This window comes from Gekko japonicus, unplaced genomic scaffold (genome assembly GCF_001447785.1).
Source record: "Gekko japonicus isolate JY-2015 unplaced genomic scaffold, Gekko_japonicus_V1.1 scaffold561, whole genome shotgun sequence".
NCBI classification, from domain to species: domain Eukaryota; kingdom Metazoa; phylum Chordata; class Lepidosauria; order Squamata; family Gekkonidae; genus Gekko; species Gekko japonicus.
The window spans coordinates 253,497-269,351 of NW_015162496.1; the positions used below are offsets into that span (position 1 = coordinate 253,497).

At 51.6% G+C, this 15,855-nt stretch overlaps 1 protein-coding gene across 1 annotated transcript in view; it reads left to right on the forward strand.

The window, feature by feature from the left end:
* DYSF (dysferlin) overlaps positions 1 to 15,855 on the forward strand; it is a 287,816-nt gene that overhangs the window by 191,849 nt on the left and 80,112 nt on the right. Inside the window, exons 37-40 of the mRNA XM_015406074.1 lie at positions 5,311 to 5,412; positions 6,459 to 6,620; positions 10,197 to 10,362; positions 12,743 to 12,816. Of these exons, the coding sequence (XP_015261560.1) occupies positions 5,311 to 5,412; positions 6,459 to 6,620; positions 10,197 to 10,362; positions 12,743 to 12,816 (504 nt within the window). The remainder of the gene's footprint in view (positions 1 to 5,310; positions 5,413 to 6,458; positions 6,621 to 10,196; positions 10,363 to 12,742; positions 12,817 to 15,855) is intronic.

Sequence of the window (15,855 nt, forward strand, 5' to 3'; positions counted from 1 at the left end):
CCTTCCTTCCTTCCTTCCTTCCTTCCTTCCTTCCTTCCTTCCCTGCCTCTAAGCCCCCAGCCCTGTCATTGACCTGACTTCCCTTTCCTTCCCGTCCCAGCAGCAAACCTGTCATCTGGGCAGGTTATGAATAATCCTAGCTTGGCTCTATTTATTACCAGCCTGTTCACGATCACTGAGACAATTAACAGTTCAGCTTGTAATCAGTTAATGAATGAATTCAACAAGGGCCGGGGGATGTTGGGTTGGGGGGGAGAGGTTTTTCCACCATTCTTCCCTCTAAGCTGAGTTAGTGTGAGCTAGCTCACAGTGTTTTAGCCTCCGGCTCTCAGATTTTCGTCTTAGCGCAGGAAGGAGGGCTCCGGAGGAAACTGATTCGTGCGGCAGCCAAATCGCCCGCTCACAACTTTAATGACAGCAGCTCACAAAGTAGAATCTTTGCTCACAAGACTCCACATAGAATTGAGATTGAGAAGGATGATAAGAACAAAATATATATTGTGGGCGTGTTGTTTGGGATATTCTGTGTTGCTAGAATGGACAAATGCTGTTGGGGGATTTTGTATGCTTGCAACCTTTCATTGAATTTGTATGATTGTTCAATATAGGCTTATAAAAACCAATAAATATAATTATATATATATAAAAAAGACTCCACAGCTTAGAGGGAGCATTGATTTCCACCAGTGGAAATAATGCCATGTGAACACCCCCATGATGCCCCGAACCGCTAGAGGCCAGGATGAGACCAGCGCGCTTCCCCGATGCCGCTGGAGACTTTTAGAAATCCGTGGTTCAACATTTCATCAATAAAACACGTCGATTTAAATGTTTAATGTTCTGCCTTCCTCCATTCCACAGGTACAGGATGAGTCACAACAGCATTTAAGGGCGGGGTTCGTGTAATGCATGCTAGTGAACATTGAGCCTGACATGAGGTTGTCCTTGGCTTCCTGGAAGGCACAGTTACTTTCCAGACTTACTTTCCCCTAATTGTTGGGCTAGAACAGAGTTTGAGTCTGGTGGCCCCTTTAAGACCAACAGAGTTTTATCCCGGGCATCAGCTCTCACGCGCCCGCACAGTTCTTCCAGTACCCAGTTGTCAGGCTGGGGTTCGATGATACCCAGAATTAAGCTTTATTGATCTTAAAGGTGCCCCTGGACTCTGTTCTGTCGCTCAACGTCTCGGCCTCTGTGCCTTCTGCAAGGGCTGGCCCGTGTTCCCCTTTGAACTGGATGGCAGCCTTGAAGATTCCGCACATGTAGGAGCATTCTAATTTAATTGAGGGTTTTTTTAATATGTGGGTTTTCGTTTGAGTTCTAAACTCTTATTACTCACTCCAAGCCCTTGGGAAAAGTTGAGATAGAGATGGAAAGCCGGCTAAATGAATACCTTGTGTGTGTGTTTGTGCATGTATGTGTGCGTGCCAGGAGTACATTACACCAGCGGTGGAACATCTCTGTGGACATCCAACGTCTGTTCTGGACTGTACGCAGTGTGCTGCATTCTTTGTGGGTTGGGGCCCTTGTCCCAAAGACCAAGCCGATGCCCTAGGGAAATCTCTGCAGGGCTCACTCTAGACCAGGGGTGTCAAACTCTTTTGTTATGAGGGCCGGATCTGGCATAAACGAGACCTTGTTGGGCCGGGCCACGTGTGTCATAAAATGACATGCCAGGTTGCGGAGATATTTATTTATTTATTGTATTTATTTCTCACATTTTTTTCCCGCTCGCCCCGCAAGCGGGCTCAGGGCGGCTCACAACAAGGGCACCAAGTGCCAGTATAAAACATTAAAAACAAAATAAAACAATCAATTTAACATTAATAAAGTGCTCGGTGATCTTATTGCTGCAATCAAATCAAGATGAAGCCTTAAGAATATTAACCCGGGGGATATTAACCCGGGGCAGATCCATCGTGGTACTGTAAAGTTTTATATTGGGCCGTCCCTTGCGGTAGTTGGTGAAGGTGGGAGTGGCGGCTCCTAATTAAAAGCCTGGCGGAAGAGCTCCGTCTGGGAGAACCGGGTTTGATTCCCCACTCCTCCACTTGCACCTGGCTGGATGACCTTGGGCAAGCCATAGTTCTGATAAGAGCTGTCCTTGAAAAAAGAGCAGTTTCTGTCAGAGGTCTCTCAGCCCCACCTACCTCACACGGTGTCTGTTGTGGGGAGGGGAAGGAGTTTGTAAGCTGCTCTGAGCCACCTTTGGGTAGTGAAGGGCCATGGGGTATAAATCCAATCTCCTCCTCCTCCTCCTTCTAGAAAAATCTCCCATGAACACTGGAAGCTGCCTTAGTCCGACCCTTGGTTCCTCAAAGTCAGTACTGTCTACTGAGACTAGCAGCTCCTATGCAGGGTCTCTGGCAGAGAAAGGTCTTTCACATCACCTACTGCCTACTTGAGATGCCGGGTATTGAACCTGGGACCTTTTGCATGCAAGCCAGGTGCTCTGCCACCAAGCTACAAGCCCTCAGAGGTACCACCAGGCCAGTGCTGGCAGCCCTGTTAGCAGCCCAGTTTAAACGAGATGCCGGACAAGCACTGAGGTCCTCCAGCGGGGTGCTTTGGCCTGGCCAGCTTGCCCTTTCCGGAGAGTGCACACCCTGCTAGGGAATCCTTCTGCTCCTCTGTCTCCCTCCTAATGCTGCCCTGCTGGCTTTCCGGGGCCTTCCTCGACCGAGGGCGACCAGAGCTGTGCCCGGGGCTCCGGAAGAGGCCTTGTGTCTGCTGCGCAGAGTGGCATCCTCCTTTCCCGAGGGGTGGCTGCGACGTGCGCACCTCCCCAAAGGGCTGCCTTTGCGTCTCCTGCACCACAGCCGTGGATGCCGTCTGCGTGTTATCCCAACTGGACCCTCCGCTCTTGAGATCTGTTGTCCCCCACGCAGGGATGCATCTGTGGTTCTAATTACCCCCGGGGTGGGGCTGACGAAGCTGTCACTCACAACAAGCCGTTTTGATCTGGCAGCTCCTGGCAACCTCCGAGGAAAATTGCCACTTAACTCCGAGTGCCTCTGGCGGGCCACCGCCGGGCGGCCCTCCCTCTGCAGTCTCATTAAACGCACATATAGAGGGTCCTATAAATAAATACGACCTGATCCGGCGTTTGAAATATATACGCCTGCTTAATTTAATGCAATAATGCTTTCGCTTGGCAAGAGCCGACTGCCTCCTAAATTGTTTCCAACTGCCCTTGGTTAAAGGGCGCCTTCTTATTTCCCCCGGAGGGATTTGCTTTGCTTTGGAGACTCTAAACTCAAGAAAGGATCAAGGTCAGGATGAACCCAGATTCACTCTTGGGAAGAACCGTGGCTCTGTGGTAGAGCCCCTGCTTGCGCGGCAGGAGGCCCACGGTACAGTCCTTGCATCTCCACTGAACACGTCTCAGAGAATACGAGGTGGAAAAGGCAAAAAAAAAACCGTCACCGAATGAGAGCTGCTGTTAGACGAAATGGGCACAACCAGTGAGCCCGTGGTCTGATTCAATATGAAGCAGTTTTGTAACAAAGAGTGATGAACACATGGAATTCACGGCCACAGGAAGTGGTGGCAGCTACAAGCATGGACGGCGTCAAGAGGGAATTAGATAAGCATATGGAGCAGAGGTCCATCAGTGGCTATTAGCCACAAGGTATAGATAGGGACTCTCTGTCTGGGGCAAGTGATGCTCTGTCTTCTTGGTGCCTGGGGGGGGCAACAGTGGGAGGGCTTCTAATGTCCTGGCCCCACTGCTGGACCTCCTGATGGCCCCTGGTATTTTTGGCCACTGTGTGACCCAGAGTGTTGGACTGGATGGGCCTTTGGCCTGATCCAACATTGGCTTCTCTTATGTTCTTATGTCTGGGGCAAGGGATGCTCTGTATTCTTGGTGCTTGGGGGGGGTCAACAGTGGGAGGGCTTCTAGTGTCCTGGCCCCACTGCTGGACCTCCTGATGGCCCCTGGTATTTTTGGCCACTGTGTGACACAGAGTGTTGGACTGGATGGGCCTTTGGCCTGATCCAACATTGGCGTCTCTTCTGTTCTTATGTATGTTTGAGGGGGGGGCAAGGATGGAGAGTGAGAGAGAGCAGCTGTGGGGAGAAAGGGCCGCTGGCAGAAGGGTGGGAGGTCTGACGACCCTAAGGCCCAGTTGTTGTTGGGGAGGGATTAACCCTCCTCCCCTCCCAGACTTATTTCCTGTACAGATAATATGAGCCGACCTGTATGTCGTTCCCTTTTGTGCAAATAGTTTATCTGGGCAACCGAGACAATTGAAATTAGGAAAATGGTGCAGGGAAAAAGGATCGACCCCTTCCCCAGGGCTGTGGCCCCAGTCTGAAGAGCCCTCCAAGTAGTGCTTTTAGGGAACTGCAGAAGGTTCCAAACGCAGGTTTCCAAGGTCAGATAACATCTCGCGCAGCCCTCGGAGCGATCCTTTTGACTATGCGAGAGTTGTACCTGGACAGCACTGATTGGCCAGTGACGGTGATGCCACCCCCAATATCCGGCACAATTCTGCAGGCCTTTTTCAACACGTCCGTATTACGGTGTGCGCTCATGACTTTGGCTGATCTGCCAACTGTTGCAGCCACCCTACTGATGGATTGCTGGCTTGGTCCATAATTGTTAGTTTGATTTTTCTTCCAATTGTTTTGCAAATGAAGAACTAAGAATGTATTGCGTTTTGTTCTTTTGGACTTAACATGGTGGTATTTTGAAGTGCAATGATGAGCTGGACGACCATCTTTCGGGTATGTTGTAGGTATGTAGTGTAGGACAGAAACGGCTATCTTTCGGCTGTGCTCCTGCAGAGTGCAGGGGGTTGGACTAGATGACCTGCAAGGTCCCTTCCAACTCTAACATTCTATGATTCTATAAGAGGAGAAGAAGAAGAAATTGGATTCATACCCTGCCCTTCATTACCCGAGGGAGTCTCAGAGTGGCTTACAAACTCCTTTCCCTTCCCCTCCCTACAACAGACACCTGTGAGGTAGATGGGATGGAGAGAGCTCTTTCAAGGACTATTCCTGGAAAACAGCTCTGAGAGAACTTGTGACCGACCCCAGGTCACACCAGCAGCTGCATGTGGAGAAGGAGTGGGGAATCAAACCAGGTTCTCCCAGATCAGAGTTCGCACTCCTAACCACTATGCCAAACCGGCTCTTAAGTCTCTGTTATCGTGTGCAGCCTTTTGATTGTAAAAGGCCTTAAGATACTTTGATTTCCACTATAAGAGGGTGAGGAGTGAGCAAGTCTACTTTGGATTTCCCTTGGCACGTGAAAGCAGGTTAACACCTCCTTTGGCTTTTCCCTCTCTCTCCCTGCCCCAGTCTGCAGATCTGGATCTGCCCTACCCCCCGCCGCAGCGAGAACCCAACATCTACATGGTCCCTCAAGGAATCAAACCAGTTCTTCAACGTACAGCCATTGAGGTGAGTGTCGAAGACCACGCAAGAACTTCATTGACTACTGGGGCCCCCAGAAAATGCTCCCGTAAGCAGACGTGGTGTTTACCATCTGGTTGTGTCAGCTTGCGAAAAGACAATTCTGACAGCAGGGTTTAGATTCATGAGAGAAGAGTTGCCTGGATCAATTGGGAGATGCAAAGCGGTGAGATTCCAGCTGCTTCCCAGAGCCACTTGGGGGTAAAGGGTCTTCAGAGCCCCAACCCACTTGCTAAACAAATATTTATTTATTTATTTATTTGTCTCATTCATACTCCACCCTCCCTGCAAAGCAGGCTCAGTGCGGCTTCCACGCAACAGTTAAAACATCATACAATCATATTAAAAACCCCAGCAGTTAAAACAGATACAGATTCACAAAGTACTTATAGCAAGTAATTAATTAATTAATTATCCAAGATGGCTCTCCCAGATGCTCCGCTTGTGATTCCCTGCGGTGCCGGCTCGATGCCAAGGGCCAGGACTCTATAGCAGTGACGGCTCCCTAACTAAACGCCTGGCGGAAGAGCTCCGTCTTGCAGGCCCTGCGGAACTGTAACAGATCCCACAGGGCCCTGATCTTCTCCAGGAGCTCGTTCCACCAGGACGGGGCCACCACTGAAAAGGCCCTGGCCCTGGTAGTAGCCAGTCTGGCCTCCTTGGGGCCCAGGAGTGTCAGCCGATTTTGAGACCCTGGCCGTAGTGCTCTCTGGGGTATATGCGGGGAAAGGCGGTCCCGTAGGCATGTCGGATAGTGAATAAGTCGAGATGAGTTGACCGCGCTTCATGTGGTCAAGACCTGAACACAGTTCTCGTTTGCTCTGTGGTTGCATTTGGCAAGTTGGTGTTTTCGAGTCCATTGACACCTAGGAGACCAACGAGATTTTTTTGGGGGGTATACGCTTTCGAGATTTAAAACTTCCAAAGGTGTCACCGGACTTGAACCTAGGTGTTCTGCTGGAGACCAAGACACCTCCCCTCTGAAACGCAAGTTGCTCTTTATTATCTCTGTTTCTTGTTCTTCCCAAGTGTAGATCTTGGCCTGGGGGCTCCGGAACGTGAAGAGCTACCAGCTCTCCAGCGTCACTTCCCCCAGTCTCCTGGTGGAGTGTGGGGGACAGATGGTCCAGTCGTGCGTCATCAGGAACCTGAAGAAGAACCCCAACTTTGACGTCTCCGTCCTCTTCATGGAAGTGGTGAGAGACCAGGGGGCCTCTGCCGGCTCTTTCCTTCTGCGCTCATGCCCGCTCTTGGAGTCTTGTTGTTACTCCTCCACCTCTGTTCCGGTTTGGATGAGTCCACTCCTTATCCCAGGAGGACTCCGTGATGCAGGCCTGATTCTAAGAACATAAGAACATAAGAGATGCCAATGTTGGATCAGGCCAAAGGCCCATCCCGTCCAACACTCTGTGTCACACAGTGGCCAGAAATACCAGGTGCCATCAGGAGGTCCACCAGTGGGGCCAGGACATTAGAAGCCATCCCACTGTTGACCCCCCCAAGCACCAAGATGACAGAGCATCACTTGCCCCAGAGCCCCTATCTATACCTTGTGGCTAATAGCCACTGATGGACCTCTGCTCCATATGCTTATCTAATTCCCTTTTGAAGCCGTCCATGCTTGTAGCTGCCACCACTTCCTGTGGCAGTGAATTCCGTGTGTTCATCATTCTTTGGGTGAAGAAGTACTTCCTTTTATCCGTTCTAACCCGACCGATCAGCAATTTCATGGAGTGCCCACGAGTTATTGTATTGTGAGAAAGGGAGAAAAGGACCTCTTTCTCTACCTGCTCTATCCCACTCATAATCTTATAAACCTCAGTCATGTCACCCCTCAGTCGTCGTTTCTCCAAGCTAAAGAGCCCTAAGCGCCTTAACCTTTCCTCATAGGGAAAGTGTTCCAACCCTTTTATCATTCGAGTTGCCCTTTTCTGCACTTTTTCCAAAGCTATAATGTCCTTTTTAAGGTGTGGTGACCAGAACTGCACACGGTATTCCAGATGAGTTCGCACCATTGATTTATATAGGGGCATTATGATATTGGCTGATTTGTTTTCAGTACCCTTCCTAATAATCCCCAGCATAGCATTGGCCTTCTTTGTTGCAGTCACACACTGTCTCGACATTTTCAGTGAGTTATCCACTACAACTCCAAGATCTCTCTCTTGATCAGTCTCTGCCCGTTCAGACCCCATCAACGTGTATTTATAGTTAGGATTTTAAATATTTCTGATGAGGAAGATGCCACAGCTCCAGATTGAGAGAGTTGAACACGTGAAGCTGCCTTATACGGAATCAGGCCATCTGTCCATCCATGCCAGTATTGTCTACTCAGACTGATAGCTGCTCTCCGGGGTCAAGTCAGGGTAGGGGTTGCCTAACTGAGCTCACAGTCACACGTAGAATCACAGAGTTGGAAGGGACCTCCAGGGTCATTTCGCCCCACCCCCTGCTCGATGCAGGATCAGCCTTGAGCATCCCTGACAAGGGTTTGTCCAGCCGCTGCTTAAAGACAGCCAGGGAGGGGGGAGCTCAGCACCCCCCCAGGCAGCCGATTCCACTCTTGCACAACACTGACTGTCAAAAAGTTTCCCCTAAGATCCAGCTGGTCCCGCTTTTCCTTTAAACCCATTCTTGCCAGCGGTGTTCCCTCTAAGCTGAGTTAGTGTGAGCTAGCTCAGTTTTTTAGCCTCCGGCTTGCATATTTTTCTCTTAGCCCAGGAAGGAGGGGCTCCCGAGCAAACTAATTTATGCAGCAGCCAAATCACTCACTCACAACCTTAATGCCAGGAGCTCACAAAGCAGCTCCCTGCCCTCCTCTAAGGGACAGCCCTTCAGATACTTCAAGAGAGCCATCCTGTCCTCTCTCAACCTCCTTTTCTCCAGACTGAACATTCCCAAGTCCCTCAGCCTTTCCTCACAGGGCTTCTGGGTCTCCGTCTTCTGTTCCCATGGGACAGTATCGTCGCACCCCTGCTGAGCCGGTGGAGAAGTGCACTTAAGCCAACAGGAGAAAGCAATTCTTACAGTGCACTTAAGCCAACAGGAGAAAGCAATTCTTACAGTGCACTTATGCCAACAGGAGAAAGCAATTCTTACAGTGCACTTAAGCCAACAGGAGAAAGCAATTCTTACAGTGCACTTAAGCCAACAGGAGAAAGCAAATCCCTATGGGGAACAGGGGGCATCACCCGCATCACAGCTTCTAAGCGTTCAGGAAGAATCCAGCCCAAGTGCAGGTCGTCAGGCTCAGGGTATGCGCAGAAGACTACAGCACATGTGTCATTTTCAATGCATGGAGAGGAGGGGGGAGTGGGTGTGAGCGCACGAGCCCTGCCCTTCCCCCACCTCTGCACAATTGCCAGACAGTGAGCACGATGGCCTTAACCAAACAATCGCTTGTGGGCCAGCACACTCATCAGAACACTGTAGTTGTCATGCACGGCGTCAATGTGGGCAGAATCGAGAGGGTGCAGAAGAAAGCGACGAGGACGATCAGGGGTCTGGGGACTGAGCCCTACGAGGAAAGGCTGAGAGCCTTGGGAATGTTTAGTTTGGAGAAGAGGAGACTGAGGGGGGACACGACCGCTCTCTTTAAATATTTGACAGGCTGTCGTTTGGAGGAGGGGGGCAAGGAGCTGTTCCAGTTGGCAGCAGAGGAGAGGACCCAAAGCAACGGGTTTAAATCACATGCAGAAAGGTATCGGCTGGAGATTAGGAAAGACTTTTTCAGGGTCAGAGTGGTTCAAAGGTGGAACGGCTGCCTCGGGAGGTGTTTAGCTCCCCTTCACTGGCAGCTCTCAAGAAGAGGCTGGAGGAATATTTATCAGAGATGCTCTAGGCTGGTCCTGCACTGGGCAGGGGGTTGGACTAGATGATTTGTATGGCCCCTTCCAATTCTATGATTCTAGGATTTGAATGGCTGTGTGCCTCTCTGTGTGCATGTGTTTGCGTGTGTGCATGCACATGTGTCTGTGGCCAGCTGGATTAAGCCCAGCATCCTGTGCCCAACATAGGCTGAGTAAATGGCTCTGGGTAGTCCATAGGCAGGGCCAATGGCCCATCCAGTCCAACACTCTGTGTCACACATTGGCCAAAAATACCAGGTGCTGTCAGTAGGTCCACCAGTGGGGCCAGGACACTAGAAGCCCTCCCACTGTTGACCCCCCACCCCCAAGAACCAAGAATACGGAGCATCCCTTGCCCCAGACACAAGAACATAAGAGAAGCCAATGTTGGATCAGGCCAAAGGCCCATCCAGTCCAACACTCTGTGTCACACAGTGGCCAAAAATACCAGGGGCCATCAGGAGGTCCACCAGTGGGGCCAGGACACTAGAAGCCCTCCCACTGTTGCCCAAGAACCAAGAATACAGTGCATCCCTTGCCCTAGACTGAGAGCCCCTATCTATACCTTGTGGCTAATAGCCACTGATGGACCTCTGCTCCATATGCTTATCTAATTCCCTTTTGAAGCCGTCCATGCTTGTAGCCGCCACCACCTCCTGTGGCAATGAATTCCACGTGTGACTCACTCTTTGGGTGAAGGAGGACTTCCTGTTATCCGTTCTAACCCGACTGCTCAGCAATTTCATTGAAGGAATGGTTGGGTGGGCTTTTTCAGCTCTCTCCCCCAGCAGCCTCAGGCATCCCGTTCCAGCCCGCGCCCCGTCTCTTTCCCCAGCAACTGACCTGCTGCTCTTGAGAGAATCCCCCCTCCCGTCTCTCTGCCCTGACTCTGGTGCTGATTCGGCTCTCTCTCTCTCTCTCCAGCGCTTGCCCAGGGAAGACCTGTACTGCCCACCCATCTCCATCAAAATCATTGACAACAGGCCGTTTGGCCGCAAGCCCGTGGTGGGGCAGTGCACCATCCGCTCCCTGGAGGAGTTCTACTGCGACCCCTACGCGGAGGAGGCGGAATTTGCTGCGACCCATCTAGGTACGGCAGAGGGACTCGGGCATTTGTTCAGCCTAGAAATGAGCAGGTTTGGAGGTGTCTCCATGTGTCCTCACGCCATGGTCAGTGCCGTGGTCCTTCTGTTACCAGAACAGGTAGTCTCCAAGGGGGAGCCCGCGTGCCCTTCTGGAGCAAGCAGACAGACATTCTTAAACTTGGCTGTGAGAGTTTTAGGGCATATTTTTAATATTATTTTGTGAGGCATGTTGAGGGTCTCAGTGGAATCGTCCCCTTTCCAGTTACTAAGGACGTAAGAGCCCTGCTGGATCAGACCAAAGGCCCATCCAGGTCCAGCATTTTGTTCACAGTGGACAACCAGCTGCCTCTAGGAAGCCTACGAGCAGGATGACTGCAACAGCACCCTCCTGCCCCCTGTGCTACCCAGCAATTGATATAAAACAGCACACTGCTTTTGGTACTGGATGGAGTGACGAGTAGCCATTGACAGCGCTGTCCTCCATGAATTTGTCCGCTCCCCCTTTAAAGCCTCTCAGGCTGGCGGTCATCACCCCAACCTGTGGCAGTGAGTTACACAACTCAACTATGCACTGTGTGAAGATCTACTTCTTTGTGTCTCTCCTAAATCTCCCGCCCTTCAGCTTCAGTGGTTGATCCTGGGTTCTAGTATTATGGGAAAGGGAGAAGAGTTTCTCCCTGACATAAGAACATAAGAAGAGCCCTGCTGGATCAGACCAGGGAGGGTCCATCTAGTCCAGCATCCTGTCTCACACAGGGGCCAGCCAGTTCCTCTGGATAGCCAACAACAGGGCAGAGAGGCCGAGGCCTTCCCCTGATAAGAACCTCAGAAGAGCCCTGCTGGATCAGACCAGGGAGGGTCCATCTAGTCCAGCATCCTGTCTCACACAGGGGCCAGCCAGTTCCTCTGGATAGCCAACAACAGGGCAGAGAGGCCGAGGCCTTCCCCTGATAAGGACATCAGAAGAGCCCTGCTGGATCAGACCAGGGAGGGTCCATCCAGTCCAGCCTCCCATCTCACACGGTGGCCAACCTGTTCCTCTGGAGGGCCAGCAACAGGGCAGAGAGGCCGAGGCCTTCCCCTGAGAAGAACCTCAGAAGAGCCCTGCTGGGTCAGACCAGGGAGGGTCCATCCAGTCCAGCATCCCGTCTCACACAGGGGCCAGCCAGTTCCTCTGGAGGGCCAACAACAGGGCAGGGATTCTGAAAGTGGGATTCTGAAAGTGGAGGTTCCCTTCGGTGACCAGGGCTTGTAGCAGTCAATAGATTTATCCTCAGTGGGTGCGGTCAGACGGGCCGTTTAGTCCGTGTTTGGCCTGCCTCAGAAACGGATTTTATCTGCGCGATCACATAGTCAACATCTGCCTCCCATCCCCAGCCATCACTTTCTGGCTCAAAACAGCTTTAACCCAGAGTATTTTGATACCAGGTCCCCAAGTGGTGTATTCCTGATTTCTCCGTTTCCAGCCACATTCCTCCCCCCCGTGTGATCATGCCTCCGGTGTCGAGCCACTTCCGGTTTAAACCCCCTCCCCGCTCGAAAGCTGTCCGAGGCTTCCGCTTTTCACCCGCCATTTTTTTAAAAAGCGTTGGTGGTGTGCGCATAGGCGGCGGTCCACCACAGGGTTATTAAAAAACAATGTTTAAACAGTGCCTAGTTTTAGCGTTTAGCCGAGTTCGGGATCTCACAGAGGCCATTTTCGGCAGTAAACGTTTAAAGGGAAGTGTTCCTTTAAAGTTTAAAGGGAAGCGTTACAGCAGTCAGGTTGAAGTGGAAATCGCTGTTCTGCGCAGGCGCAAAACTTTTAGTTCCACAGATGGCTGCCTGTGCGCATGACCAAAATGAGAGAGAAAAAACAACAACAGCACAGCGATCCGGAGCGAGGAGGTGAGCGTGATCGCAATTCTCCAGGTTAGAAAAGACCACATCAGGGCCGGAGCAATTTAAACCGCTCCCAGCGCGCCGTCTGACCGCACCCCATGAATCCATCCGATCCCCTTTTCAAGCTGTTTATTCCTGTGGCCATCACCGAGCTCAGTCAGCAACCTGAGGAAAGACCACTTCTCACAACCGTTTTTGATGCCAATGCTGGCTGCCCAGGGGCTTGTATATTTTGAGCCTCTCTTGTGCATGATATAACGTGCCCCAAATGATTGCCCTTGGTTCAGCCCACTGACGGAAGAAGAATCCTTCAGATGGGCTGAATAGTTGTGCAGAGACCAGCGGAGCCATTTCCGAGGTGGCTCTGACCAGTGCAGATCTTCTGAAGGAAGTCCGCTTGAATGAGCCAGTCGTGAGACCGAGGACAAAGATGGCCCCTTGATACCGGATTGGTCCACCCAGCCACCCCGTCACCTTGCCCTTTGCACGTTTTATGTGTTGCAGATGATGTGAGCCTCACCCCTCGAGACGATGTTCTTATTGAGATCGATGACAAAGAACCTCTCCTTCCTGCCCAGGTAATGTGTCAGCTATGCTGCCATGGGGGTGGGGAGGCTCAGTCAGAGTCTGTGTAAATTGCTTTCGCATTCCTGTCTCTGCTTTGCCCCGAAACGCTGTGCAGGTGGGAGTGTGTGTTGTCTTCCTTTCCAGGCAGCCGTGGGAGTCGGACCATTCCCAGCTTTGCCTAGAAACCATTTGCTAGCTTCATCCCGCGCGCGGGAGGGTGCCTAATTGGCCAGCGCAGTGGGGGTGTGTGTGTGCATACGAATGCCCTATATCTTATTATGTCCAAGGGACAACTGCCATTCTTAACAGTGACTATGTGAATGCATCTATAAAAAGGTAAAGGTTCCCTTGCTCGAAAGCCAGTCGAGTCCGACTCTAGGGTTGCGGTGCTCATCTCCGTTTCAAAGCTGAAGAGCCAGCGCTGTCCGAAGACGTTTCCGTGGTCATGTGGCCGGCATGACTAAACACCAAGGCGCACGGAATGCTGTTCCCTTCCCACCAAAGTGGTACTTATTTATCTACTTGCAATTTCTTGCTTTTGAACTGCTGGGTTGGCAGGAGCTGGAACTAGAGATGGGAGCTCACTCCAACATGCGGCACACTCGGGGCTCGAACTGCTGAACTACTGAACCTTTCTTGAAAGCGTGTACTCCGTTGTTGGCTGTGGGTTCGGACAGTAATGGTGCCCCCAAACGAAAGGAGGAAAGGAAACGTGGGGTTAGAAATACCCACTTGTATTGCCAAGGGCTTCGCGATTCATTGATCCAGAGCGCCCAAATCATATTCGGTCAAACTGTATTGCCCCTCCCCCTCCGTTCCAAGTCAGACTTAGGGATGGAAACCTCTGTGAAAGCGTTTCTGAGATATTCCCTGTAGAATGATGATGTGATTGCAAAAGGCTGGTGGAAGAGATGGTGTCGGGATAGAAGCACACCCATGGCTGCACCGTGTAGTCGGCCATCAAAGCCAGCCCTGTGTGGCTCTGTGCACATCTGGCCTCAGACGTGCAGCACCTCTGGCTTTCAACACCAGGGCGGCTTCCACACAGCTCGCCTCCTGAGCACCTCTGCCCCACACGATCATGCAGTTGTCCACCTGCCCCATTGCTTCACTGCAGTCTCTCTCAGACCTGCTTTGGTTCGGTCGCAGTCAAGGCACCATTGCCCGTTGCGTGGGCAGGACAGTGTGCATTCTCAGACCTTCGTGCCCAGATTGGCACCATTTTCCCTCTGTAGCCCCTTGCACCCCCCCCCCCACATTCCTGTGCCACCAGGGGCTTTTTCAAAGACGTCAGTAGTCACTGTAGCATCATAAAATTTGAGACAAATAAAATTAATTTCAATAGAGAGAAATGCAAAGTCCTATACTCAGGTACAAAAAATCAAAGGCACAGATATAGAATGGGAGGGACTTGGCTTGACAGCAGCACATGTGAAAGGGATCTAGGTGTTCTGGTTGATCACAAGCTAAACATGAGCCTGCAGTGCGATGTGACTGCAAAGAAAGCTAATGCAATCTTAGGATGCATTAACAGAAGCATTGTGTCCAGATCACGGGAGGTGGTGGTTCCGCTCTATTCTGCTATGGTCAGGCCTCACCTGGAGTCCTGTGTCCAGTTTGGGGCACCACATTTTAGGAAGGGTGTTGACAAGCTCGAGCGTGTCCAGAAGAGGGCAACCAGGATGGTGAGAGGGTTGGAGTCCAAGTCTGACGAGGAAAGGCTGAAAGAGTTGGGTCTGTTTAGCCTGGGAAAGAGAAGGCTCAGCGGGGACATGATTGCAGTCTTCAAATATCTAAAGGGCTGTCATGTAAAAGATGGAGCGGATCTATTCTCTCTTGCTCCGGATTGCAAGACTAGATCTAATGGGTGGAAATGACAAGGGAGTCGATACCGGCTAAGTATCAGGAGAAACTTCCTAACTGTAAGAGTGGTTGAGCAGTGGAACAGTCTGCCTCGGGAGGTGGTGGATGCTCCTTCGCTGGGTGTTTTTAAGAGGAGGCTGGATGACCATCTTTCGGGTCTGTTGTAGGTATGTAGGGCTCTCTTTCGGCTCTGCTCCTGCAGAGTGCAGGGGGTTGGACTAGATGACCTGCAAGGTCCCTCCCAACTCTAACATTCTATGATTCTATGATAAAAGGTGATAAAGCTGCTAACTTTTAAAAGGAAGGCAGAAACCATCCAGCAGTGCACGGGAGGTTGGCGTGGTGAGCATGAGGGGAAACTGAGCAAAGCCTGGCCAGTCCTCCCCATAGGTTGTTCCTCTGCTCTTACAAATGCTCAGTGGGGAATCGTCCCTGTCTGGAAGCAGCCGAGGAGAGCCTTCGCAGAGCTGACGTCGGCGTCCCTCGGTCGGTCCCGTCTCTTGGCATGCCTCGGCTGCCCATCCTTCAGGCTGCTCCTCGTTAAGCTAATTTGGAGCAAAGCTGCCAGGTCCCCGTCTGCGCACTGCAGAAGAGCCCGCCGTTGTTGCCACTGTTGAAAAACGCAAGATGAATTCTGCTTAGATGTGGTGCAGCGTCGGGGGCAAGCGGGGCTTGTGTTTGCCGCACCCTGTCACCACTGGCGCCACAAAAGCTGTGTGCGCAACCCCCCCCCCCACACACACTAGGCAATTGCTGCCAGGAGACAGAGAGAGAGAGAAAGAGTATGGGAATGCTCTTAAGGGCCAGAAAACTGGGTTTAGGCTGGGAATGGGGGTGGGGGGGTGGGATTGGGTTTCACAATGAAAAACTCACATGCGAGATTTTTGAATTGAGATTTATTCAGGGGTACAAAAAGCCAGGTGCCCAGCGGTCGTGGGTGACCCGAGAAAAGGGCCACGGGACAGACAGTTTCGGTGGCTCCCAAGGTCAGGAAACAGCTGTCTCCCCTGGCTCCTGAGGCCAGGAAGCATTGGCACCTCGCATTTAATATTTTTGGCAAGGCAACTTTGGGGCTACTACCTGCTTCAGCTTGAATGCTACGACGTGGCTCAGTTAAGTGGCGGGATCTCAGTGGTGCCTCGTCTGGGTCAAACCTCACATTTCCTGATTCACTTATGGCGATGCCC